Source organism: Heloderma suspectum, chromosome 13 (genome assembly GCF_057233095.1).
Source record: "Heloderma suspectum isolate Gila_16-S chromosome 13, 16-S_ref, whole genome shotgun sequence".
NCBI lineage: Eukaryota > Metazoa > Chordata > Lepidosauria > Squamata > Helodermatidae > Heloderma > Heloderma suspectum.
In genome coordinates this window covers 23145497-23172744 of record NC_139470.1, presented here as the reverse complement: position 1 = coordinate 23172744, position 27248 = coordinate 23145497, and the positions used below count along the sequence as shown (strand labels likewise).

The window sequence follows — 27248 nt, the reverse complement described above, 5'->3', positions numbered from 1 at the left end:
GATTGTGCAAGGCCTGCAATGAGAAATGTTGAGGATCCCCACGCTGAATGCCTGCAGCAGCCTTTCTTCCATTTTAGTGAGCAATTTGACAAAGACTGTGTTCTATGCTGGATTCAGTCCTGTCAGGACTGACTCACACATTTGAAGGTAGGCAGAGTTCTCTGAAGGTTTTTGAATAATTCCCACAAGAAAGGCTTCAAACAATATTGAGCCAAAATGCGCTGGGCTTCTGAAAGAATAAACTATTTTTTCCAGCATCTTGAGACTAGTTTTCTTTTTTTGTATCCAGCCCTAATCGTACCACTGGATGCTACTGTTAAAAAATTGCTGGATTACTGCAAATCACCCAGACATCTGCCAGTAGAACCAGATCTACCTTCTGCCCGTATCTGATCTAATCAACAGCTGTAAGCCACGACTGCTATATAGAAACTCCACATTCAGGACCAGTGTAGGGCTGTCTGTGTGCCTCCCAAAGGCAACTGGCTGTTTGCTCTGGAAACAGAACTCTACTCTAGATGGACTTGCTCTGGCCCGATCAAGCACTTCAGTTATGTTCAAATGTAGGGAAATGTGGAAGAGTGATGCCTTTTCCTTAAAAAAGAAAATGAACAGAATTAAACTGAGAGAGAATTAACATAAGACAGGATGCTTGGGCCAACTGCAAGCCCTGGCCATGTGCAGAGAATCCCACTAGGCAACTGGAGCGCAGGGGAATCAGACATCAGAGATAACATGGCAATTCCTGTCCCCAGTACAGGGGATGGGGCAGAGGGTACCAGCTCTCTGCGGGCAGGACTGGGCAACTGCTTGGAAATTCTTGTACATGAGGACTGTTCATTCCTTCCCTTGATTGTATAAAATACAGATTTTAATTTTAGTGGGTTCTTTTTAAATGCGCCTGATTAAGAGAGCAACCCTACGGCTGCTAGACAGTGTTTAGATGGCCATCGGATTTTTGGGTTCCAGAAAAAAATGAACTATGACATCAGTACTATGTCCAGAGCCTTCTGCTTGGTTATTTGCTACTATTTAAGTGTTTCAGGTTTGAGGCCTCAGAATAGGGTTGGGTGGAGCTAAACCCCTATTCCCAAACCCTAACCCTGCAAAGTCTGAGGGTCACCTGGCTGAGGCGGACCGGAGGGGTGGTGACAGCCAATGGCGGCTGGTGACTCCAGCTCCAGAGGCGCGGTGAGTCCATTCTGGGTTTTTGTTCCCACCAGCCTAAATGCCAAATGTGCTATCCAAGGTGCTGAACCTTCAGCACCTTGGATGGCACCTTTAGAGTTTTGGCTGGTGGGAACGAAAACCCTGAATGGAATCACTACCCCTCCGGAACTGGCATCACCAGCCGCCGCTGCTGGCAGCTTCTCTTGGCAAGGCTTGTCCCTGCCTACACTGCTGGGAGTTTGGGTAACCCCCCCCCCCGCTTCATCGGGCCAAAGGCTAGAGGGGTGCAGCCAAATACCAGAATATTTTAGCTTATGGGTCTTAACTGCCAGAACCTAGGCCTTAGGAGAGGCATTTCAACCTTCTGAAATGGGAAAGAATGCCAGGAAATTATCAACTGGGGCGAAGGGGCACCCAAGGAGGGCAGATTTCGCCCATGGCCTTGAGCTTCCCCACCCCTGGGTTGGCTGGACGAGTCGTCTGACTGGGCTAAGGCAGCTTCCTATGTTCAGAGCCCCAATCCATGCAGGTCACGTTTCATTCCAGTGGCCTTTGCATGCGAGATGTTCCACGCTGGGGCTCCCCCTGCTTGTGTGAATGCAGCCATTTCGGCCCCTTCCCTGCCCTCCACACTCCCCGTTTTCCTCTCTCAGTGGTGGACTGAGGCCTTCCCCCTCAAAGTGGGCTTCCTGCATCCAGCCTGGCGGGGCGGGGGAGGGAGAGAGAGAGAGAGAGAGAGGGAGAGACAGCGAGCCAGGAAGAAGTGAACCAGAGCCCTGGCTGCCGATGGGAAGCCCCCGCGTAGGCTGCTGGGCTGTCAGCCCGCCAGCCCCGCTCGCTCCTCCGTCTGCTAACGGAGATGCCTATTATTTTGCTGGCTCCCCGGCCCTGGTTTGCATATTTCACTGATTCAGGTCACATCGCGTACACACGCCAGCCATCGCCAGCGTCTGTTGATATTATCGGTCTCTCGCCCAGCTTCAGTTTGAGGTGAAAGCCTTCCTTATTAGCCAATTTGGATACCCATTTACTGTGAATTACTCAGCCTGATTATTATTCATGAATGGATAAATCTGAAATCTCAGTTCCCTGCTATGCCATTCCTCTCTCTCTCTCTCCCCCCCCCCATCCCTGAATATATTTAGAGGAAAACAGGAGACTGTGTGCAGTGCTGCTTGTTCTCTGGTATACAAACACGCAGTTGCCTGAGAAAGGATGGCTTTCCTACAAGTCTGAGAAAGGAAACAGGAAGAGGGAAAGGCGCTTCTGTGTCCCAAAACAGAATAATAATAATAAAAATATTCACAGGCACCTGAGAATATTTTCTCTTCTGTTTTGGGACTTCCTACAAGTCTGAGCAGAGATGGCTGCCTGTGGATACAATATGCCCCCCCCCCCAAAAGGGACAGATTGCCCCCTAATTAGGAGGAGCACCATAACAAATAGCCCAGCTATTCCTAACTTGGCAGTACGTAGGCAGGAGCTCCCTGACACAATGCCTGGTTTGGAACTGAGCAGAGAAGAGTTTCGTCTGCACCTGATCCCTCCCCAGGAACACCTGACATGCCTGTAATCCAGTTAATGCAGCCCCTATTTAAACTTTCCTGCACTTCCGTTCTACGGTGCACACTACTTGCCAGGCTGAAGTAGATGGCCACAGGCTCGTCAAATCTTTCCTGTGGGGAGATTTGCTTTGGGAGTCCCATGCCTGACACAGAGCCCCGTGCAGTTCGGAAGGTGCTTGCTTTGCTTGAACAGAATGCCGTGAGACACCTTAAACCGGGGGCCAGCGCGGTGGGACGAAACTGGAATAACGGTGCGATGTTCCCTAAATCGGAGATGCAGAAACTCAGGTCTGGGGGCCAAATATGGCACACACCTGCAGTTCCAATATGGTCCTCCGGGGGCTCCCCATATGGCCACACCCTTTCCCCATGCCCCGCCCCTTTCTCTCGACCACCCAGTGTTTGGTGCTTTCAGGCTTTTGTGCAGTTTTTTCCCCTTCCTAAAAGGTTAAAATACGTCTCCTAAGGCTAGTAACGCGCAGTAAGAATAGGCTGGGTTTTTTTTTTAATATTTTGGCTCCACCCACCGCTGGAATGTGGCTCCCGAGAACTTATCCAAAATGGAATTTGGCCTTTGGACTGCAAGAGGTTCAACACCCCTGCCCTCAAATGTTCAAAGCACTTCCCATAAATTCTCCCAGTTATCCTTGACAACCACCATCTACTGCGGAGGGTTTGGCTACTGGGTGGTACAAAAATGTAATAAATCAATACATAATTCCAGCAGTACAAGGTTTTGAGGGAGGAGTGGGGGGAGAAGTCTGAAGCTGAAGCCACCCTAGATGTTCAACAGGAGATCTGCAATGAGAACTCTGCCTCACGTACGCACTTCCCCACCAGCCTTTTACATGAAAATCAAGTATAGCCTACAATAAAATGTTGCAGCCAGGTCCCTAACAGTTCCCTGTTCAGAGCTCCAAGCCGGCCTGGAATAGGAGCCTTGTCCTGTTCGAGCCTGGCCTGGGAGGAGGGAGGGGAATTTCAGGAAAGGGGAAAGGATCCTGTTTTTTTCTTTCCCACTTCTGTATTGCCCCTGCAGTAGGCTTCGAACTCTTAATTTAGAGGTGCCAAGACAGTGATAAATCAGATCCAGGTTTACTTACAAGGAGATACTTTATTGAGTACAATCAGCACGCTGGCGTACCCAATGGTTGGATCAGACAGCTTCTCTGAACCCAGAGCCATGGGGTAAAATTGATTTTATACTATTCATGTCAGCAGTAAGGCAGCATGACAACAGCAAGCATTAATTAGTGTTCATTCCCAGCATAGGCTAGCAGTGTTTGGTCGGAAGGAAAATCGGAGCTTTCCCACTACAGACACCTGCAGCTTTAAGGCAAACAAGCCCCACTTCCCAGGCACATCTTGATAAGGCCCTCTAGCTCATTATGCACTGAGGCCGCTACTATCGACCTTTGACTCATCTCACATGTTCAGAGGCCCACTAGCAAGGGAACTGCACCAATAATGAACCTAAGCAAAGCCTTATGGATCTTGAGGCCCCTCTAGAACTACAGGTGATTTGGTTACAGGCCTGGGGCCAATACAACTTCAAGCCTTTCTTTGCTATAGGGTGGCCCGATGCAAAAGAGGATGGGGCTCCTGTAACTTTAATAGTTGTGAACAAGAGGCAATTTCAGCAGGTACACAACTATTAAAGGTGCAAGCACCCTGTCGTCTTTTTTACCTGGCCATCCCACCCTGCTGTGCTATGTAGCACTTTCCTTTCCTTTCCATCCTCCTGAAAGAACCCAAGATAGTACTCAGTTAGACCCTTGGTCCATCTAGCCCAGTATTGCCGACACTGACTCTCAGCAGCTCTCCATAATTTCAGGCAGGTCTTTCTCCAGCCCTACCTGGAGATGCCAAGGATCGAACCTAGGGCCTTCTGTCCCCGTGTGTGAGCATGCTCTCCATCCTGCCAAGTCTGGGGTCTCCAATGCGGTGCACCTCTTTTGCTGCCCACCAAGCTCCGTTCCCCTCCTGATTTTCATTTTATTTAAGTTTCTTTTTAATAAAATTGAGAGGCAAGGTTGCTGCAAAGCAAAGTGCTGCCCTCCGGCGCCATGTTTATTTGGGTTCAAGAGTGATTTCGTGTCTTGGAGCTCAGACCCCACCTCTGTCTTGTACGTAGGTTCATTTCTTTTAGTCTCATCAGTCTGGCTTCTGAGAAATGAGTGTTCAATTACTGGCCATGCCCACATGGTAGCCATTTCATGAATGGGAAGTGTGCCCCATGGCAGCCATTGTGTGAGAGCACCCATGGCACTCAAAATTCCAAATGTGCCCACCTACCCAAAAAGGTTAGGGACCCCCTGTGCTAAACAGTACATCACGTCTTGTCTCCCTGTCCCGGATGAGGAAGGGGGGAAATAAGAAGGGAAAAAACTACTATTTAGAACGCTACGTTAAAAACAAAAGTGAAGATCCGCAGTCTTCCCCATAAATCAATTCAGCAATATTTGCTCACTAAACCCCCAAAACGGTAAAGCACCCATCCACAATTTGCCCGTGAATGCGGTAGTGAACTGGGAGAAGGCATTTTGCCACTGTCCTGTGACAGTGTGAAATATTCAGCCTAGACATTTTTGCAGGTTCCAGGGATGGGGTTGCCTTAGTTGGCCAAGGAGTTTACTTCCTTCTTTCCACACACACAGCTGCACAGTGATATTCTTGGGACAAAATGCCGTTTGCAATGTTCCCAGAAGCACTCAGTCCCGGGAACATGGTTAAGCAGGGGCTTTGTGTGTGTGTGTGTGTGTGTTGGGTGGGGTAGGTTGTGAAAGAAAGAAAGAGAGAGAGAGAGAGAGAGAGAGAGAGAGAGAGGAGAAGAAGCAGCAGCAGCAGCTTGGCTATCTTGTATTTAAAGTTAAAGCCACCCACATCTTAAAACTTGCTCACCCCTGACAGCCGCCAAATATGCCCTCCCCCATTTCACAGGGGAGGAATGGTCCCACAATTATGGTCATGGGGCAAATATTCTGCCCAGATTTTTTTTTTTTACAAATACATGAAGGAAAGAAACCAATAGGTCTGTAAAACTGCACTGGAAGGCCCGAGGCCACTGATATAAAAAATGAGAAAAAGAGAAAACATGTACACTGCCTCAGTGTTAAAATCTCTAAGGGAGCGATCCTATGGTCCCTAGAAGAGCATCTCTTATGACCTTGGAAGGGGAATTCCGAACGGAGATTGTTTCTCCCTGCCCCTTGCAGTGCCATGGAAAGAACCACGGTGGCTTCCTCACCTGAGGCTGGCGCTCCAACCTCGGGTGAGTATGCAAATGAGGGACCGGGGGGCGAGGCAGGCAGGTGCCAAGGATCCACAACATCTTGAAGCCTGTGTCTTACTGAATCGGCTCTGCGGGATGGGAGTTGGGGGCACAGCTACAGTGGTTCCAATCCTACCTGCAGGGCTGATTCCAGAGAGTGGTATTGGGGGATTCCTGTTCTACCCCATGGCTATTAAGTTGTGGGGTGCTACAGTGTTCTATTCTATCCCCCATGCTGTTCAACATCTATATGAAGCCATTGGGAGAGGCCATTTGGAGTTTGGGGGTGGATGTCAGGGTGGACACTGAGCCCATAGAATCCCAGAGTAGTTCTGATTCTGAGGAAGAGCAGTCGCTCCTGGGAGAGCAGCGCGCTCCTCTTTCCCAGGACCAACAGCTGACGGAGATTCCTCCCACCAGCATTCCTAGCTTAGATAGCAGTCCAGGGAGTGACCGAGCGTGGAAAGTAGACTTGGGGGATGCGCGACGCCGACGCAGAGAGTGCCGCCAAATGGAGGGCGCAGAAAGGAGGCGTAGTGCCCGGTTGGTGCGCAAACAACGGCTGAGCCCAGAGGATCCAAGGGAAAAGGGGAGGGACTCTCCCTAGTCCTTAAGTTCAGGGGTCTGCCAGTAATTCCCTTTCAAACGGGGACCAACTGTTCCAACTTAGGGCAGAGGTACTCTGCTGCTCATATCTAGTTGCTACCGGTAGAGTTGTTAAGTTGTAAAAGAAGAATAAAGCTTTGAAAGGAATCCCTTTGTCTGTGTCTGGACTTGGCTACTGGATTAGACAGAGAGAGGCCTCCAAGGAGCCCTTGACAGTGGGGTGCCACCAGTACGCTGATGATACTCAGCTCTATTTCTCCTTGTCGTCGGAATCGGTTGAGGCGGTGAAGGTGCTGGACCAGTGCTTGGAGGTTCTAATGGGCTGGATGAGGGCTAATAAACTGAAGCTAAATCCTGGCAAGACAGAAGCTCTGTGGATTGGTGGTTCCCGAGTCTGGGAATTGGGTAAGCGACCTGTCCTGGATGGGGTTGCACTCCCCCTGAAGGAGCACTGCTAGTAATCCTTGGGAGTACTCCTAGGTCCGTCCCAGTCACTGGAGCCCAAGGTAGACTCCATGGCCCGGAGTACTTGGGGCCAGCTTCACCTGATCCGCCAGCTATGGCATTTGTTGGACAGGGATAACCTAGCCACAGTAGTACATGTGCTGGTAACTTCCCGATTAGACTACTGCAATGCACTTTACGTGGGGCTACCCTTGAAGACGATTCAGAACTCTCAGCTAGTGCAAAATGCAGCAGCTAGACTGCTGACCGGAACACCTCATAAAAATCATGTAACGCCAGTTTTAAAGGAATTGCACCGCTGTCAATATGCTTCCAGTTGGAATTCAAGGTTCTGGTGACGACATTTAAAGCCCTAAGTGGCTTGGGACCTCGATATTTGAGGGAGCGCCTCTCCCTATATATGCCTGCCTGAGAAGTGAGATCCGTTGGAGGGGCCCTCCTCTGCATCCCACCAGCACGAGACCTACACTATAGTGGGACATGAGAGAGGGCCTTCTCTGCTGTGGCACCCCGGTTGTGGAATGCCCTCCCCTTGCAGGCCCGATTGGCACAGACACTGGTCTCATTTTGGCACCAAGTAAAAACATGGCTTTTTACCAAAGCCTTTGAGGGCTAAAGGCATTCTCTAGCACATTGTTTTGACTGTTTTATTGTTTTAGATTTCAACTGGTATTAGCTTGTTTAATAGTTTAATATGTTTTTAGGATTTTAAATTTTTTTTTATATACTGTTTAAATTGATTTTATCTGTACGCTGCCCGGAGATCTTAATGATATACGGCGGGATATAAATGTTTTAATAAAAAAATAAATAAAATAAAATTAGCCCCCCAGCTCCTGTCCTTGTGACTCTCTGAAGCAAGTTACCCCAAAGTGCAACTAGTGAGAAAAGAAACAGAAAGAAGGACAGAGAGGTAAAGACTACCTCCGTTGCTCATCCAGCAGAGCACTGGATGATTGGAGCGCTCCAACTTTGGAGCACTCCTTTGAGAAGCACAGGGTTACTTTGCCAGAGATAAAGAAAGGGCGGTATCCAAGGGTAGGCCTACATCAATCAGGCCCATTCACTTCAATGGGTCTACTCCATGTAGGAGTACCATTGAATACTGCCCCAAATGTCCAACAGGCAAGTGTTCTCTTACTTAAAGCCACTCGTTACGAATGAATTTGTTATCTACTCTAGCGTAATTAACTCGCAAATTTTTGCTCTATTCAGTCTGATTGGAATATTTCAGGGGAGGAGGTAACATTTTTCCTAGCCTGTTCAGCTTAATCCGGGGGGTTTCGTTCTTTGTTCAGTAGATAACTTTTTGGAAAGGGGGCAAACTTAATGGGAGGGCCTGGAGACGGGGGGCGGGGGCAGGAGGGAAGTGTTTAGTGTTTGTATTGCATTTTAAAAATGAAAAAATAATAATAAACTGTTAATTAAAAAATAGAGAACTTGTAGATATTGGGCAGACTAAAAATATAATAAATAAATGAACAAATATTTGTGCCCAAGTTGCAAACATTCGTCAAAAGGAATTCCTTTGAGACATCCATGATTAGCCAAAAGGACTCCAGACAAACCCTACTGGACGAGATAAGCACCATTATCGGAGGGAGGGGGATCAGAAAAGTTTTCATTAAGGCTGAGTGTCAGGGTGGAAACTGAGCCCTTGGAGTCCCAGAGCAGTTCTGATTCTGAGGAGGAACAGCAATCCGTGGGAGAGGAGCTCGCTCATCTCTCACAAGCACAGCAGCTGGCAGAGATTCCTCCTGCCAGCATTCCTGGGAGAGGTAGTGACCCTGGCAGTGAGAGAGCGCTGGAGGGGGGCTTGCTGGACGCTCGGTGCAGACACAGGGAGCGGCGACAGATGGAGGGCGCCGAAAGGAGGCGTAGCGCTCGCTTGGCGCGCAAACAACGGCTGCGTCCTGAGGACCCAAGGGAAAGAGGGAGGATCTCTCCATAGCCCATAAGTTCAGAGTCTTCCCGCACCTCTCCTTCAAACAGGGACCAACTGCCTTACCTGGAGCTTAGGCTACTCTGCTATCTACCCCAGTGCAGTTCCTTGCTTAGTCACTAGTAATTAGTATCTGTAAGAGTCATTAAGTAATAAAGGAATAAAGCCTTGGAAAGAATCCTTGTCGTCTGTGTCCAGAGTTGGCTATTGGAGGGGACTGTAAGAGGCAGCTAGGGCACTCTTGACACTGAGAAGGACACCCCCCCCCCATGAGCATTCAGGAGGGGAATATATATATATATATATGGATGGGTTAAATTAATTTTCATAAAAACACAAATTTCAGAAAGGCTCTCTCTGTTCTTTTCCTCTGCCCCCACTTGTCGCCCCCCCACACACACCCTCTGGCGCCTTTGAACATCTGACTGGCAAGCATTTCATATTTCAATCTCAGCAGAACAAATTGAATTAGATGTTGAAACCAAGCTTGGATCCATTCGCAAAAGCCTACCTGCTCTGCTTGCACTAATCCTTTGCCGTGCTGCCGCAGAGCACAGAGAGCCTGGCTGCTTCATGGTGAGAGATTCACCCTGCCATGAAAGACAATGTGGGGAGGAGTGGGGGAAGAAGGAGATACAAACTGCCGGAGGTTACATGGAACGCTGCTCTGTATATTCACTCCGGCGCCCGTCTTGATGGTCGCGCAGCTACGCCAGCTGTACCCAACCTTGCATTTGCATGGGAAACCACCGGTATCGAAACTTCCCAGATCGGGACGCCGTGTGATTTGTTTTCAGAGGGTTGCTTGCATGGGTTCCACATCCACTGCAGTCTGCAGTTAGGCCAAACAACCTTCCTTCCCCCACAGTGCTAACCAGCTCATGGTTTCCTTGTTCTCGATGACTCGTCTCTGAAGTCCTTTGGGGTGCCATCTGAATTATAACCAAAATGTTTTGACTGTGTTCATAGAATCAGGGAATACTAGGGTTGGAAGGGGCCTACAAGACCATCGAGCCCAACTCCCTGCTCAGTGCAGGAATCCAAGTCAAAGCATCCCCGACAGAGGGCTGTCCAGCCTCGTCTTGAATGCCTCCAGGGTGGGAGAGCCCACCAGCTCCGTAGGTCATGGGTTCCATTGTCTTATTGCTCTAACAGTCGGGACGTTTTTCCTGATGTTCAGCTGGAATCTGGCTTCCCGCAACTTGAGCCCATGATTCTGTGTCCTGCACTCTGGGATGATGAAGAAGAGATCCTGGCCTTCCTCTCTGCGCCAACCTTTCAAGTACTTGAAGAGCGCTATCCTATCTCCCCTCAGTCTTCTCTTCTCAAGGCTAAACATGCCCAGTTCTTTCAATCTCTCCTCACAGGGCTTTGTTTCCAGTCCCCTGATAATCTTTGTTGCCCTCCTCTGAACCCTCTCCAGCTTGTCTGCATCCTTCTTAAAGTGTGGTGCCCAGAACTGGACACAGTACTCCAGGTGAGGCCTAACCAGTGCTGAGTAGAAGGGAACTAGTACTTCCCGGGATTTGGAAGCTATGCTTCTATTAATGCAGCCCAAAAGAGCATCTGCCTTTTTTGCAGCCACATCACATTGTTGGCTCATATTCAGCTTGTGATTGACAACAATTCCAAGATCCTTCTCGCTTGTAGTGTTGTTGAGCCACGTATCCCCCATGTTCCTGATGGAAGAGCTCACTGGCCACACTGGAGGTCTATGTATTTAAGCAACAGAAGAAGACAGGAAGACGCTGTGGACAGAACTACATCATTGGTCCATCTAGCCCAATATTGCCTATATAGACTGGAAGCGGATTGCTCAGGTTTCGAGACAGGGATCCTTCCTGGCCCTACCTGGAGATGCTGAGGCTCAAACCTGGAACCTTCTGCACGTGAAGTATATGCCCCACTGCTGAGATACAGCCCCTCCTCAATAAAAGACAGGGCATGTCCTTATATCAAATCAGGCCATTGGTCTATCTGGCTCAGTATTGTTTACACCAGGGGTGGGGAACCTCTTTCAGCCCGTGGGCTGAATTCAATTTCAGAGAAGCTCTCAGGGGCTGCACTTCAGTGGTGGGCAGGGCCAAAGGCAAAAAGGGTGGGGTCGAAGGCAAAAGGGGTGGGGCTGAAGGCAGAAGGGGTGGGGCCACAGTACAAAACAGACCTGCCTATTGTAGCTTAAAGGCCTTACTGCCAGTAACTAAGCCTTAGGAGAAGCATTTAAGCTTTTTAGAATGGGGGTAAAACTGCTCAAAAGCTGGGAAATGGGTGACCGGGGGTTGGGAGAAAGGGCTGGTTTCAGGGGAAGTGTCCTTCTGGGGAACACTAGAGGGCCAGATTTGCCCCCTGGGCCTGAGGTTCCTCACCCCTGGTCTGCACTGACTGGCAGCGGCTCTCCAGGGTTTCAGGCAGGGCTTTTTCTAGCCCTACCTGGAGATGCCGGGGATCGAACCTGGAACCTTTTGTGTGCAAAACAGGGGCTTTACCACTGAGCCATGGCCCTTTCTCCTGTAAAAGAGGGTGTGGAAGCAGCACTTTACAGCTATCTTGCAGGGTTCCAAAATCCCCCCCCCCCCGATGTGGTGAAAAAGAAAGGCTGCTTTGATCTATCCGTGTAACTATCCTTGCTTGCTTAACATGGAATAATGACTTCTTTGAATAGACAGTTACCAAAGAGTGGTGTCTTGGTTCTTAAGAACATCAGAAATGCTGTGAAGGTTTGAGGCCTACAGAGGCAAAGGGAAAAAAAGGTCAGGCTTAGAGGCCTGGGTTTTTCTGTTGGGAGGGGGTATCCCTGAGAGGAGTGGTTTCATTTCCCCAGTTAAGTTTAAGTTTCATTTCCCCAGTTAAGTTGCATTTCTTCAGGGTTGAAACAGTACTTTCCGCTTTGAGGGAGGAGGGTATATAAAGAGCGTGAGTAAGAGCAGAGTCAGGGAGACCAGAGCAGGAGGGCGCAGCCTAGAGGAGTCTAAGGGCAGCTAGGGTAAAGGAATTTGTGTTTTGCAACTTTTATTTTCTCTGAAGGCCTTTTGTATCACTAAGCTCTATTGTGTAAAAACCTTTAGTTGTGATTTGCTCTTTTTAATGTACTAGTAAACTGTTGTGGTTAAACCCTGTGTCTAGAGTGTCAGTCACCCCACGTCTTCAGCCTAAACCCCACATTACTGGAAAGGGGAAGGTAAAAGAAGGAAGGTGGGATTCTTAAGGAGGCAAGAGATCCTTAAGGAGTTGCTCAGGGGGTCCAGGTCGTAAGGGGAACCCTGACAAGAGCCCTGCTGGATCAGATCGAGGGTCCATCTAGTCCAGCATTCTGTTTGCACAGCAGCCAACCAGCTGTCCCAATGGGAAACCCCACAAGCAGGACATGGTTCTTAGATGCCTAAGTAAGGACAGTGTATTAGTTAGCATGATGTTTTATGCTTTTCCCCCTCCTCCATGAACAATCCAATGTTTGTTTCCTCTCAATACAGCTTGTTGTTTAAGGTAAGCCCTGAGTTTCACCTTGAGTGATTCAAACACCCTGGCACAAACTAACACAACTCTCAAACGGCTAGGTCCTTCATGACTTTGATGATATTTGTTAGCAGGGTAGTGTTCAGTTTCATGACCAGCACAAAGGGATGCCCAGATGGCAGTGTGATTTCAAGTCCTTCAGTTTGTGTGACCAGGTATCCTTACCTATCTGGACCTAAATAAGTGGCAGAATTCAGTACCAGAATGAAAGCTAGTTCATCTGTTCCTTTGTGTCGTATGCTGCCCTGTGATCCAGTCAGGGTATAAAAAACATATTAGCTCAATTAGGTTTATCCCAGAACCCCAGGCTTATAATGAATTGTGAATTTGTGAATTCTGATGTGAACTGATCTATACTTCCCAGACTAATGTGTGGATCAGAACCTAGTTATCTTTCGGATTTTGCACTTCTCCAAATTTTTGTTTGCTTCCTTGCTTGTTTGTTTACATTTATAGCCTGCCCGTCTACCAAGGAGCCCAGGGAAGCATACATGAGACTCCCCCTCTTCATTTTATCCTCACAACAACCCTGCGAGATAGGTTAGGCTAAGAGTCAGTGACCGGCCCAAAGTCACCCAGTGAGCTTTGTGGTCGAGAGCCCAAATCTCCCGAGTCCCAGTCCAACACTCCAACCATTACACCACACTGGCTCTCCACTCAAAAGATGCATTTCTCCACTAAAAAACCAAACACCACCTATCAAAATGTTTTTAAAATGTGTATTTCTCAAATAAGTTGAGAAATGCATGTTGAAAAATGCACTTAAATGTAATTTTGGTGCATTTTGAAAAATAGATTAATGAGGAAACGGGATGGGATGCACTACTGAATTAACACATGTAAAAGTGACACAGAACACAGACTAATCCAACCCTAGCAAGGGGACAAGAAAAGAGATGACTTTGATTATTGATTGGTTCTGTGTACTCTGCATAAAAATAAATAAATAAATAAATAGAATAGAATAGAGTGCTGTACTCCAGGCAATCCAAAGTATGCCAGAAAACCTGAATTCTGCAAATGTACCCATTTATTTTGCACAATTCATTCTGCACGTTTGTTTTTTAAACTACCTTACGTAACGTATTCTGATTTTGCGGGTGATGGGCAAGTTGCGATGTGGATCACCGAAAACCACACCCCTGGACATCTCCAGTCCTCTGGGTTCTGAAATTTCAGCACACATGGCTTTCAAGTGCATCTTTGGAGCTGCGAGGGCTAGAAACTTGTTTTTAAAGAAGAAGTGAAAGCTGAGATCCCCGGGAAGCTGAATTCTGCACTCCATAGAGCTGAGGAATGCCAAAATTATTATTTTGGTGATCCATATGTATGTTCGTGTGTGTGTGTGAGCGCGCCCACCATAAGGGTTGGCAATCCCACCCCCAACCCCCGATCCCCAATCTTTGTGGAAGCACTGTAAACAAAAGCAACACTCCTTTCTCTTCCAGAACACTTTTTCAGCTTCCATTTTCTTGACCTCACAATGCCCTGGAGAGAGCATCATGTTGGGGCACTACAGGGGTTCTTCCCGCCCAACCCACAAATGCCCCAGAATGACACTATATCCAACGAGGTCTAGAAAATGGTAGCTGGACCACAGAGAGGGCGGCATCGACTGATCCTTCTCCTGCCATCTGCAACATAAATTTCCTCCTCCTCCTCCTCTTTCACCACTGCTAAAGGGAAGGCCACCCTGGACCTGGCAGTATTTTTTGCTGCCTGCCTCCAGCATTACAGAAGTGACTCTGACCTTCAATTCATCAGTTGCGAACAAGGCTGCAAAATCCAGCGTGGCTTCCCGTCCCGCGCTCTTGCGGAATCGTGGCGTGCACACGCACACAAGCCCTGCCTATCCTGAGCTTAGAGCAAAAACCTCCGCTCCTTCATTCAAACGTCCAGCCGCCTGCAGGCCACGCTGCCCAAAGCTGCTGCTATAGTGGGGTTGTGGTGCTGTTCTCTCCATCATTGGCCACCTTGGCCGTTCAGAAGCCTTCCTCTCCAGCCTCTGCTGCCAGAGTTTGAGTGCTGGTTCTAGTTTAGATTGGTTGCTGTCCTCTTCCTCTCCCTTGTTCCCCCCTTTCCCAGCCCAGCTGTGCGCTCTAGGGGAAGATGTCATTGAGCAGAAGCCTCAAGGGGGTATCCTAGAATTAGAGCTCTTTCTAGAGGGTCATGAAGCACGGCTTATTCCAGAGGCACTGTTGGAAGCAGGCCGTGACTTAACCTGGCGAGGGATTAGTCCTGCAGTCAAGCAGGCATCTTCTCTTTCATAAGGAGAGCCCCAAATGCTGATCCTGCCTCTCTCTCTCTCTCTCTCTCTCTCGTGTGCACAGCTGCAACGGAGGCAGGCACATTAGAAAGGTGACTGGCCAGCTGCGCAGCCAGACGGAGCTGGCAAAAAAGCCCGATAATCTGTGAGGGAGCTGCACCAAAATGGGCCACGATCAGCAAGGAGAGGCAGCCGTGCTCCCGGCTAATGCAAGGCAGGCCTAGAGCTGCCATACACAATGGGGAGAGGCATGACCCGCCTCCTACGTAGGATCAACGAGGGGAACTCAGTGGCTCGGGGCGGGGGAGCTGGAAAACGTGCTTTTGAGGCGATGAGAGCTGCAGATGAAAAAACGACCCAGGAGGGAAAAGGGGAACCAGAGCAAAGGAAGCCATCTCTCACGGCAGCCAGTAACGCAAATGAAACGAGACCCAGGCTGACCCGGCAGTGCCCTACAGACCTGGCTTCAGGCCGATTCTGCACCAAAATACATTATAATCTTCAACCTTCTGTTCCTCAAGGACACTGTTTGCCTCCTTGTCTGCTCGGAGAGGCCTGCTCCGTTTACTGTATCTATAAAGGATCCCTTCCCTCCCCATCGATCCATACAAAGAGTCAGGCTAATTCTTTCCACTTCTGAGTTTTCCTTTAAAAAACAACAACAGACATGCCAATTTCTGAAAACCGATGAAGAACACTGCTGATTTTATACCCTGCTAAATTTTAAGAGGGAGGATCCTAAAAGGTGGGTCACCAGCCTCCTTCTATCTAAGGCGGTAAGTCTGCATCAGGGCTGTCCCGCTTCAAGGTGTAGCTTGGAGGGTAGACTCACGTGAGAGAATGCTCCTCAATACAAAACAAGTCCCTCAATGTAGACAGCTAGCATGTCAGGGGGAGAATGCTTGGGGAGAACTCTATCCCCACTGACTTGCTGGTTTTCTTCACTCAAGGATTTGTTTGGTATGAGGGAGCAGTCTAGTCCTGTGATGTGGCTGCAAAAAAGGCAAATGCTCTTTTGGGCTGCATTAATAGAAGCATAGCTTCCAAATCCCGGAAGTACTAGTTCCCCTCTACTCAGCACTGGTTAGGCCTCATCTGGAGTACTGTGTCCAGTCCTGGGCACCACACTTTAAGAAGGATGCAGACAAGCTGGAGAGGGTTCAGAGGAGGGCGACGAAGATGATCAGGGGACTGGAAACAAAGCCCTATGAAGAGAGACTGAAAGAATTGTGCATGAGAAGAGAAGACTGAGGGGAGATAGGATAGCACTCTTCAAGTCCTTGAAAGGTTGTCGCAGAGAGGAAGGCCAGGATCTCTTCTCGATCATCCCAGAGTGCAGGACACAGAATAATGGGCTCAAGTTACAAGAAGCCAGGTTCTGGCTGAACATCAGGAAAAACTTCCTGTTAGAGCAATACGACAATGGAACCAATTCCCTGGGGAGGTGGTGGGCTCTCCCACACTGGAGGCATTCAAGATGAAGCTGGACAGCCATCTGTCAGGGATGCTCTGACTTAGATTCCTGCATTGAGCAGGGGTTTGGACTTGATGGTCTTATAGGCCCCTTCCAACCCTACTATTCTATGATTCTATGATTCTATGATTCCTATATGGCCCTCAGAACTGCAGACAGAGATGCAACAGCTCAGAGACAGGTGGATGCGACACACGATTAAGAGGCTGTGAAACAGGTGTAGGGAAGGGTGTGTGCAACCCTGGTTCTAGTTTTCTATGGGTTCCTGGGTTGAAGTCCATCAGTAGGTCTCCACCTCTTACTCTTCCAGTTGCCTGACACCCCCCCCCCCTTTAACAACAGGCATCTCTAGCGGTGGAGTGGGCCTGTTCTGAAGTGCAGGCACTCATCATGACAGTCGTCATAGCCACATCCCCAAAGAGAGTGCAGAAACTGGGTTGATCCATATCCACAATCCAGTTCTAGAAGTTTTCATCTCCACCAGGAGCAGGTCTTTTGTGAAGCAAATGGGCTTTAATTGCCCATTCAAGACCAAGACACCCCAACACACTTTGCATTACAACAGGGAAAGCTCAAAACAATATCCTGTCACTGGAAAACCAAAACCAAAACTATTTTCCCCCAGGTATTGTAAAGATTGCAGCGAAGCTCAGAGGGAACAGGCCTACCATGGATAGTGGAATTTCAAGATGAAATTGGTAGGGGGGAAAGGTCAGGGTAGGGGGAAAATTAATCCCTCCTCCTCGAGTGCTATGATCCTGATCTGAATTGGGGCAGAACAGGCTTACAGGAAGGTAAATACAACTGTCATGCACAGCTCCACTATGCAAGTTTAGACGAACATTGAGCTTGACTCTGAGATAGGCGTCCTTTATGGAACAACAGAAGCAGAACACAATCACAACTGAATGGAGATGATCTCTTGTGCTCTTTCACATATCCCTATTCACTGTCAAATTATATAAAAAAGAGAGAGAGAGTGATACTTCCACAAACCTCCTAGTTGTCTCCCTCGTCGTCCCCTTCATCCTCCATCTTTTCCAGGATTTCTTCTAGGACAGCCGACCGCTTCTTCTTGGTTGGGGAATCTGTGTGGGTCCAAGAAAAGTTGTGGGAGTGGGAAAGAAGGGAGACAGCTTCAACATCACGTATCTGCCCTCCTAGCCAATCACCGCAAAGACCCTCTTTCGGTTGTGGTGCCCAGTACCCGTAAGGCCTCAGTGGCTTCGCAGAGCTCATGAGTTCCACTCCATGGAGAAAGTCCACCCTTGTGCTTAGCATTTGGCACCAACCAATTCCATGAAGGATGGTGACCGGCCTGGAATGGATTTAGAGAAGCACAGCTGCGTGTACAGCCTGTCCACCCCTCCACCCCCCGGTAAAATTTCCAGCCATCTGCACCCAGGCAATCCAAATTCCGCATAAGCAAAGCTGAATTATCTGATGCAGGATTTGTTCTGCATTATTTATTCTGCTGGTCATGGGGAGAGACACGTCACTATATATATACCACCAAAGACCATCCTTTCTCCAGCCACCCCTCTAGCCCTATGCCACCTCATGTGTAGGGGGAACATGGGTGTGCACATAAGCCAGTATCCCTGTGCACCCAGCATCCGTTTACTGAGTTTGCATGATCGTGAACCCTGCCTCATCAGTTTCCGATCATGGGACTTGTAGAAGCATGTTGAGCTTAGGAATGTCCATCGCTGGAAAATCTGTCCCTTTTGGGCTCGCCAGATTTCCATGTCATCCCCGACTCAGCTTGTGTTTGCAAGCTGAACTGCGAGTTTCTTCCCCCAAACCAGGAACTTTTTCGGGTTTTTTAAAATGTGCATAAATAGCAACTTGCGTAATTTGTGCAAATTTCAGCTCTAATTTGTGCACCCTCCTCCCAATCCACAAACTTGCCTGACTCGATGCAGGGAAAGTGAGCCGTAGTCCAGGGGGCCGAGCTGATTAAAGCTCAGAGAGCTCCACCCCCCAGATGGATTCCTCCAACATTCCTAGTTGACCTGAGCATGCTTACAAAGCCCTATAGAGACCTTCTAAACAGGAGGTGGATGGCGGGGACATTGGCTTACATGCCTGCCCACGCCCCCTACACACTTTTGCCCTACAAACTTTTACTTTTTACCCTACACTTTTTTTTTTTTTACCCTACACACCCTTTTTACCTGACACTCTTTTTACCCTCTACCTTTTTACCCTGCACCCTACCCTTATTACCCCATATCCTACTCCTTTTTACCCTACACCTTTTTACCCTACACACCCTTTTACTCTACACTTTTTTTTTCACCTTACAGACTTAAAAAACTTTTTTAACTACGTGCTTTTACTTTTTACTTTTGCCCTACACACTTTTACTTTCACTATTTCCTCCCCCTACACACTTTTTGCCTTACACATTTTGCCCTATACGCTTTTATGCGGCCACCCATGCCCTCCTACACACTTTTGCCCTATACTCCTGCATAGGGCTTCTGTCTTCTAAGATTTCAGAAAGGTATACTTTCATATACTTTCAAGCATATCTACTTTCAAGCATATCCTATACTTCACATATCATATCACATGTCAATCAACTTTCAACTTTGATATCTCAACTTTGATATATCGTATCAACTTTCAAGCATGTCATATACTTTACATATCATATCATATATTAATCAACTTTCAACTTTGATATATTAACTTTGATATGATATGTTATGATATATGATATATGATCATATGATATATATGATCTGACAAGATATTATATTATATATCAATCAACTTTCAGCTTTGATATATCAACTTTGATATTACATCATATCATATATAATATAAGATCATATGATATATGATATGATATGATATATGATATGTCATATTATATATCAATCAACTTTCAACTTTGATATATCATATCAACTTTCAAACATATCACATACTTTACATATCATATCATATCATATATCATATACTTTCAAGCATATCAACTCAGCCACAAGGACTAGAATAGGGTAGCAAAACCTCTGGCCCGAGGGCCAAATCCAGCAACAGGGAAGGAGCCGAAATACCCAATACACCAGCATATTCTAGCTTAAAGCTCTTACAGCCAGCAACTAAGGAGAAGCATGCCAACCTTTTAGAATGGGGGAAAACCTGGGAAAAACCTGATCAATGGGCGGTGGGGGGGAAAGGGACCATGGGCTTCTAAGGAGCCTCCGATACCTGGATTTGGTTCTTCTCCCTTGGTCTACTCCAACTGACAGTGGTTCTCCAAGAGCTTTGGAGGAGTCTTTCCGATGACCTGCTACCTGCTTTGAAAAGAGATGCTTGGGGATCCCAGGGTCTTCTGCTCACAAAGCATGTGCTCTGTCCACTGAGCTATGGTTCCATCCCCAATTGTACTGGGTTCAAGTTAGGGTTGGGCACATTTTTGAAAAGCAGCATCATGGCTAAGAGATTGTGCTGTGTGAAGCACAATACCCCTGGTATCTCACCCATTTTCAGGAGCTCAATATTCCCCCCACCCCTGGTTGAACAGGAGACACAGAAACACACACCAGGCTTCTGTTTGTGTTAGTGTGGTCTTCGCAGGAGAACAGCCGAAGGATTGTGCCCCAGGTTGATTGAGGGCAGGAGGGGATTCCATTAAGATGGTCTGCCCCAGATACCAGCATTTCTTGGGCCAACCCTATCAAGAAGCATGCTGGGACCTGGAAGCCTCTTCCCAGTACACTGTCTCCAACTCTAGGCTGCATGAACTGCTGCTCTCTCTGCCTACCCCCCAATCAAACTGTCAGCAATCACTTATTCTCCGTAACAACAACAAGGCACCGGTGGTTCGCAAAGGCGGTTGGAAACTGAACCTGCAGCGAGGTAATGAGAGCACAGCAAACGCCGCAGCTGCCTGTGGGAAGAAAAGAAGGCGGGCGGGGGGGGGAGGAGATGCAGAAAAGCTTGAAGAGTGAGGGAGAGTGCCTGCCGCTCTAATCATGGGAGACGAAGCCCCCCCCCCCAGATCAGAGGGGGTCAGTAACACCGCAGGAACTGAGGCAGAAGGGTCACCATGGCCGATCTCTTCCCGCCCAAGTTCTCTCGGCAGGGCCGCCCCCACCTGGCAATCAAAAAGACCCTTCAGGCAGAAGCAGATGCTGCTGTCACACTGATGGCTGAAACCCGGCTGTTCTCACGGCTGTGCTGCTCTGGCATGGGGCTGTGCTGGGGCAAGACAGGGCCAGCGGCAGTTAAGGGCGCAAGTGCTGTTATGCTGGATTGCACTGAAGGTCCATCTAGTCTGGCATCCTGTCTTTCACAGTGGCCTATTAGAGCCCCCTGGGCAGAAGGGTATGAGGGCAACAATACTGTTCTATTCTATTGTTCCCCATCAACTGGTAGTCAAAGCTACATGGCCTCTGAGCATCGAAGTTTTTATTTAGATCTCTCCTCCTCCGTTAAGCCATTTAAGCCAATGACCACCATCACACCTTGTGGCGGGGAGTTCTGTAAGCTCGTTGTGCATTGCGTGAAGGTCTCTCAGCTGTCTGTCCTGCATTGTATTGCCAGTCCAGTTCTTTGAGTGGCCTTATGTTATAGGACAGCGGGAGATGTTTTGGGGAGACTGGAAGTAAGGATTTCAGAGAAATCCATAATGGAACCAAATGAGTTTGGATTTCTATGAATCCCACTTGTGGATTCCATGGCAGACTGGCTTTTTCCGAGTCACGTGGACTGTTCCTTAAACTTTGGATGGGTTGCGCTAGTGCGCACTTGCGCTAATGCAGATTTGCACTAATGCAGACTTGTGCAAGTAGAACAAAATATTCGTACACTCCTAAAAAAATTCTGATTCCATCAATGAGCAGAGCCCGGAACGAAAGACACCTGACAATTCGCGAAACACAGACAGGACGGATTTAATGAAATCCATACATCCCTAACTGGAAGCGATGTGAAGGTCACTGAAAGATTAGCGTGGCACTTTTGTTCTGCACCAATGGGTTTTCTAGATGGCAAATGGGCAACTCAGGATAAATGTTAATTATGTGTTTGTTACATTTAGAAGCCGCCTTTTCCTCCAAGGAGCCCAAGGCGGCATACATGACCCTCCTCCTCCCCTCTGTTTTATCCTTGACAAGAGCTCTGTGAGGTAGGTGAAGCTGAGAGTTGGTGACTGGCCCAAAGTCACCCAAAAGGCTTCATGTCTGAACGGGGATTTCAATCTGGGTCTCTTGAGTCCTAGTCCAATGCTCTTAACCACTGCCACACACTGGAATCTTGCCACCGTGTCTGATTCTGTGTTGAAGTCAATCAATTCTGTTCCATGAGCGGTTAGATTTTGCTACTTGCATTGAATTAAGCCAGTTAATGCTGATTTGCATACAAGTTTATTCTGTTGACTTACATTCCCTTTATGGGGAGGGGCTGCAGGCTGGTGACTGAGGACATGCTTTGCATGAAAGAAACCCCAGATTCAATCCCTGCCATCTTCAGTTGAAAGGATCCTTGGTAGCAAAGCTGGGAAACTCCACTGCCAGAATAGGTGGCTGGCTAGTGCCAGTCGATGTAGAAAGAACAGAGTTCAATGAACCATTGGTCAAATTCAACATAAAGGAAGTGGTATATGTATAGGTCACCTCTGGCTTGATTTTACCAAACACTTCCCATAGACATCTAAGTCTTTACATGCAACCAAAGGTGCTGGAAACTACCTTTAAAATGAAATTATATAATTTAAAAATGGGGCCTCCAAAGGAATGCTGCAGGGTGAAGTGTTCCTGTTTAGGGTTCCAGCCAGCCATGCCCTTTCCAGGTACACCATTCCATGCTCCTTTCCTGCTGTTTTTCTCCCCCTGCCCCCCAACAGACACTGAGCATTTTGGGGCCACTAAGCATAATCAATCCACATTACTGGCATGCTTTGCCCCTCAAGGTCCCCCCAATTTTTTTTTTGTATTTCTGTGAAGCTTGGGGCTCCCCCAAGCCTGTTGATACTTCCCCTCTTGTGAGTGGATGGTGTCATAATGACTATGTAAGGATCCACACTAAGAGAACTGGGTGTACTCTTAATATATAGAACACACACACACAGCCCCAAGGATGTGTATATACTGGGGCAGCAGGCTGGAGTGGAAGAGGCAAAGCACATGATGAAACCAACAGACCAGTCAATCCACATCTTGGAGTCAGTTCAGTGCACAACAGATGACACTCCAAAGGGAACTGCATTATCAATTTTAGACCACAGCAGGACCTTTCTACCAAAGATGCAGCTACACACATGTCTTCACTTGACATACTTTTGTAATCTATGTGGCCATGTGTCAGGGTTCCCCTTATGACCTGGAACCCCCTGAGCAACTCCTTAAGGATTTCTTGCCTCCTTAAGAGTCTCACCTTCCTTCTTTTACCTTCCCCTTCCCAGTAACGTGGGGTCTAGGCTGTAGGCGTGGGGTGATTGACACTCTAGAGATGGGGTTCAACCACAACAGTTTACTGGTAAATTAAAGCAAGCAAATCACAACTAAAGGTATTTACACAGTAGAGCGATACAAAAAGCATTAAGAGAAGATACAAACTGCAAAACGCAAATTCCTTTACCCCAGCTGTACTTAGACTTCTCCGGGCTGCTTCTTCCTGCTCCCTCTTGAGGCTTTGCTCTTTCCAACTCTGCTCTTACTGGCTCTCTCATTCTCTTTATATACTCTCCCGCCGCAAAACCAAAAGTACTGTTTCAGCCCTGAAGAAATGAAACTTCACTGGGGGAATTAAACTGAAGCTTAACCAAGGAAATGATACAACTCCTCTCAGGGATACTCCCTCCCAACAAAAAACTCAAGGCCTGACCATTTTTCCCTTTGTCTCTGCAGGCCTCAAACCTTCACACCACTGTTGGTGGCAAGTTCTCGTTTGCTACAGGCACACAGGCCAATCTGAGAATTGCTCTGCAGAAGCCTCTCTGGATTCAAGCTTCCAGTACTGTCCTGTCCGAGAGATCCGCAGTGCATCTTGGAGTCAAGGAACTGGATAGCCAAAGTGGCAGGTGTTATTTCTACCTTGGCGGCTGGCTTAGGTAACTCAGGACAAGCCACCCACAGAGATGCACATATCCTACACTCAACCCCCCTCTCCCTCAATGCCCCAAATTTGGAAGAAGAGAATGATTGTTGTGACTTATGCAGATACAAAATGAGTCACATTTGCTTGATTTATTTTGCATCTTTGTATTCTGGCCTTGTTAGTGAGGCAGGACACGGGAGCCCCAACCACTTACATGGCTTCAGATGTTGCCCGCACACTTTGGAGAATACCTTTGCAGACATGAGGACTAGGAACTTGAATTAAAAAGAAAAAAAGCAAGCCGAGATGCTCCAGGAGAAATATTCCACGCCCCCTCTCACCCGATCTGGAGCCATTCACATCGACACACAATGGCTACTATGATTTAGAATCCCAGAAATGTAATTAGGGGCCAGAATAGACTTACGGGGCAATCCGGTGCATTTTAACAGCCTAAGAAGTTTTCTGCGTTAGGGACGAGAAACTAGAATCAGGATAGGCAACTAATAGTGATAGCCAAGATTTCGGAGGTTCAGTCCATCACAGCTGGAAAAAGGTCCTTAAAGGCACAATCCTATGCATGTTTAGACAGAAAAAAGTCCTATAACTCCAAGTATGCCCCAGCTAGCATGGCTGGCTGGGGCATGCTGGGAGCTGAAGCACTTGTTTCTGCCTAAACATGCATTGCATTGCACCTTAACCAGTCAAGGTTATGGCTGATTCTTTTAAATTAAATGTGTAAAATTCACACTATATATTCTGCTCTTTTCCCCAATGATTGTTGGCCTGGAACTTTCTCTACCTTCAGACCCTCTGCGCCTCCTTCCCACATCAACATACAGTCCCACTTTTCTCTAACACCATATGTCTGGTTCCCCCCACCTCAAGACTCCCTTTCTTCTCAGCACCTACTGCCGTCACATTCTTTTCCTCTATCCTCCCCATCTATCCTTTCCTCACATCTAAGCTCCTTGGCCTTAACTCATCTCCCTTCATTTAGTCGCCGCACCCTATTTTTCCTTACCCACATCTCTGACCACAGCTCAGAGCTTCTCCCTCTCCTACGGCCCTGTGAGAGGGTTTCCCCTCCAATGCCCCCCCCCGCAAAACTTTTTTTCAGTTCTTGCAGACTTTGACAACATTCTGCGGCTGACTCTTCTTCCCCTGCAGAGGTTAAGAATGTTTGTGCGCATTCCATGACATCACAGCAATTCATCCAATCCCAGGGGAGGCTGGCTCACATAACACAGTCAGTTTATTTTATTTTATAATGACATACATCTTGACATAACTCCCTAATCTATCATTTCCAAGATTCAAAGAAGTCTCAAGTGAATTATGGGAGCCCATTGTGATCATTTTTTGCCTGAAGTTTGGGGAAAAAAAACTGGGGAAAAAAACCCTTTCCTCCTGTACTTTCCCCTCATTTCAGAAAGCAGCTTTCCATGCGGAGAACAGCTGTTCAAAGCCCAATCTCAGCCATCAAAACACCCTTCTCAAACAAACAAATAAATGTACATGCAGGACTCGGGGAAAGGTTGTAAAATAAACACATGGAACAAGCTGCTGCATTTTCTTCTAGCATTACAGCTGCTTCCAAAGATAAACAACAAGTAAATGTCACAAAACATCAATACAGAAGAAATTAACCTGACAAAAGCTGTGCTATCTGCTCTCCCCCCCACCATTCTCCTCCTTCTCCACCTCCTCCATCCTCAACCAAACAATTTTGCATTTCTGGAGTCCCCCCATCTAATGATTTTATTTTTCAATTAATTCCTTGACAGAATGCCAGGACTGGTTGTACTTCTACTCCTGTACTTTTATGAATGTCGAGGGAGGCGGAAGGGGAGGCAGGAAGGAAAGTAACAGGAATGCTCCCCGCCCCCGGGCATAGCATCGTTCTGTTGTCAGAACCAAGATCCAGAACTTTGGAGAGAAGGGAAGAGGCGTCACTAGAGAGAAAGCGATGCACACGTTTGTTTCAGGATTGAGGCAAGACTGTGGCATAACTGCAGGCATTCGCTTTTTTGATGAAAAGGTACCTATAGGAATGCCTCCTCCCTAGATTTGCCAAATCTCTCTCTCTCTCTCTCTCTCTCTCTCTCTCTCTCTCTCAAAAAGAAAGAAGGAACATCTCTTCCCATGTTTACCTACTCTATGGCTATTAAGGCCATAGTCTGAGGCCCTCCTTCAGGAGACCGTGCCAAAGGAAGCAAGGCAGGTGGCTATGAGAGAGAGGGCCTTTTCAGTGGTGACATCCCGTTTGTCGAATGCTCTCCCCAGAGAGGCTCGCCTGGTGCTTACATTGTGGTTTTTCTAGCCCCAGGCTGCACTCCCCCTGGGGAAGCCCAGGTGGCTGCAGTGTCCAGGAGTGTGCTTTACCCTCTCCACTATCTGGAGAGGACGGACCTCAGTTATCCGTGCACTACTGACGTCCAGGCTAGACTACTGCAATGCACTGTGCACGGGGCTGCCTTTGAAGACATTTCAGAAACTTCCGCTGGTGCAGAATGTGGCTGCCTGAGCGTTGGTGAGGGGCGATGAGATTTGATCATATAACATCTATACTGTGCGAGCTGCACTGGTTACCAGTGTGTTTCCAAGCCCAATTTAAACTGCTGGTTTTGACCTTTAAAGCTTTAAACAGTTTGGGACCGAGTTACTTGAAGGACCACCTACACCCACATCAGCCTGCCTGCACTTTAAGATCAGAAAGAGAGGCCCTTCTCTTTTGCTCACCCATGAAAGCAGTTAGATGGGCGACAACATGTGAGAGGGCCTTCTCTGCAGTGGCCCCACACCTTTGGAACAAGTTGCCTTCGGAGGTCCGCCATACTCATTGCAGGATTTTAAGAAGGCCTTGAAAATATATTATTTTTCTCTGACCTTCTCCTGATACGATTTCTGTTTTTGCTGCTGTTTTTTATTGCTGTTTTTATTGCTTTATTGTGTTTTCATCGCTTTTTAATACTGTATCAGTTTTATGTGTTTTATTCTGCCCTGAAACGTGGCCAAGAAATATTTTAAATGAATAAATAAAGGCCTTATCAGTTTCACAGGGATTTTAAGAACTGTTTTTAGTGGCTTTATTTTGCTGCTGCTGGTTTTAATTTGTTTTTATGATGCTGTAATGGTTTTATTCTCTGCTGCTGGTTTCATTTTGCACTGGTTGTATCTTGTGTTAATGTTTGTACCTTGTTTTTAATGCATTCTACACCACCCTGAGAACTTTGGTTATTGGGCATTTTAAAAATACAGTAAATAAATACATAAATAAATATTCTAATCAGGACCTGAGGGCAACATCTGGAAGCTTCTGGTGGATTTGGGACAGAGAAGAAAGTCAACCCGGACATTTGCTTTTTAAACACATGGGGTCAGATCCAGATTTTGTTGTTGTTGTTCAGTCGTGTCCGACTCTTCGTGACCCCATGGACCATAGCACGCCAGGCCTTCCTGTCCTGCGCACTCTCCCGGAGCGTGCTCAAGTTCATATTCATTGCATCGGTGATGCTATCTAGCCATCTCATCCTCTGCCGTCCCCTTCTCCTTTTGCCTTCAGTCTTTCCCAGCATCAGGGTCTTTTCCAGGGAGTTTTCTCTTCGCATTAGGTGGCCAAAATATTTCAGCTTCAGCTTCAATATCTGTCCTTCCAATGAGCACTCAGGGTTGATTTCCTTTAGGATGGACTGATTTGACCTCCTTGCAGTCCAGGGGACTCGTAAGAGTCTTCTCCAGCACCACAGTCTGAAAGCATCAATTCTTCAGCGCTCAGCCTTCCTTATAGTCCAGCTCTCACAGCCATACGTTACTACTGGGAAAACCATAGCTTTGATTAGACGGACCTTTGTTGGCAAGGTGATGTCTCTGCTTCTTACTATGCTGTCTAGGTTTGCCATAGCTTTCCTCCCAAGGAGCAA

General features: G+C 47.6%; 1 protein-coding gene across 4 annotated transcripts in view; it reads right to left on the bottom strand.

Annotated features, from left to right (window-relative positions):
* RBM19 (RNA binding motif protein 19) overlaps positions 1-27248 on the bottom strand; it is a 154523-nt gene that overhangs the window by 3696 nt on the left and 123579 nt on the right. For all 4 annotated transcript variants that reach the window (XM_084820182.1, XM_084820184.1, XM_084820183.1 and 1 more), the window contains one exon: positions 17269-17360. In XM_084820182.1, the coding sequence (XP_084676308.1) occupies positions 17272-17360 (89 nt within the window). In that variant the 3' untranslated portion in view covers positions 17269-17271. The remainder of the gene's footprint in view (positions 1-17268; positions 17361-27248) is intronic.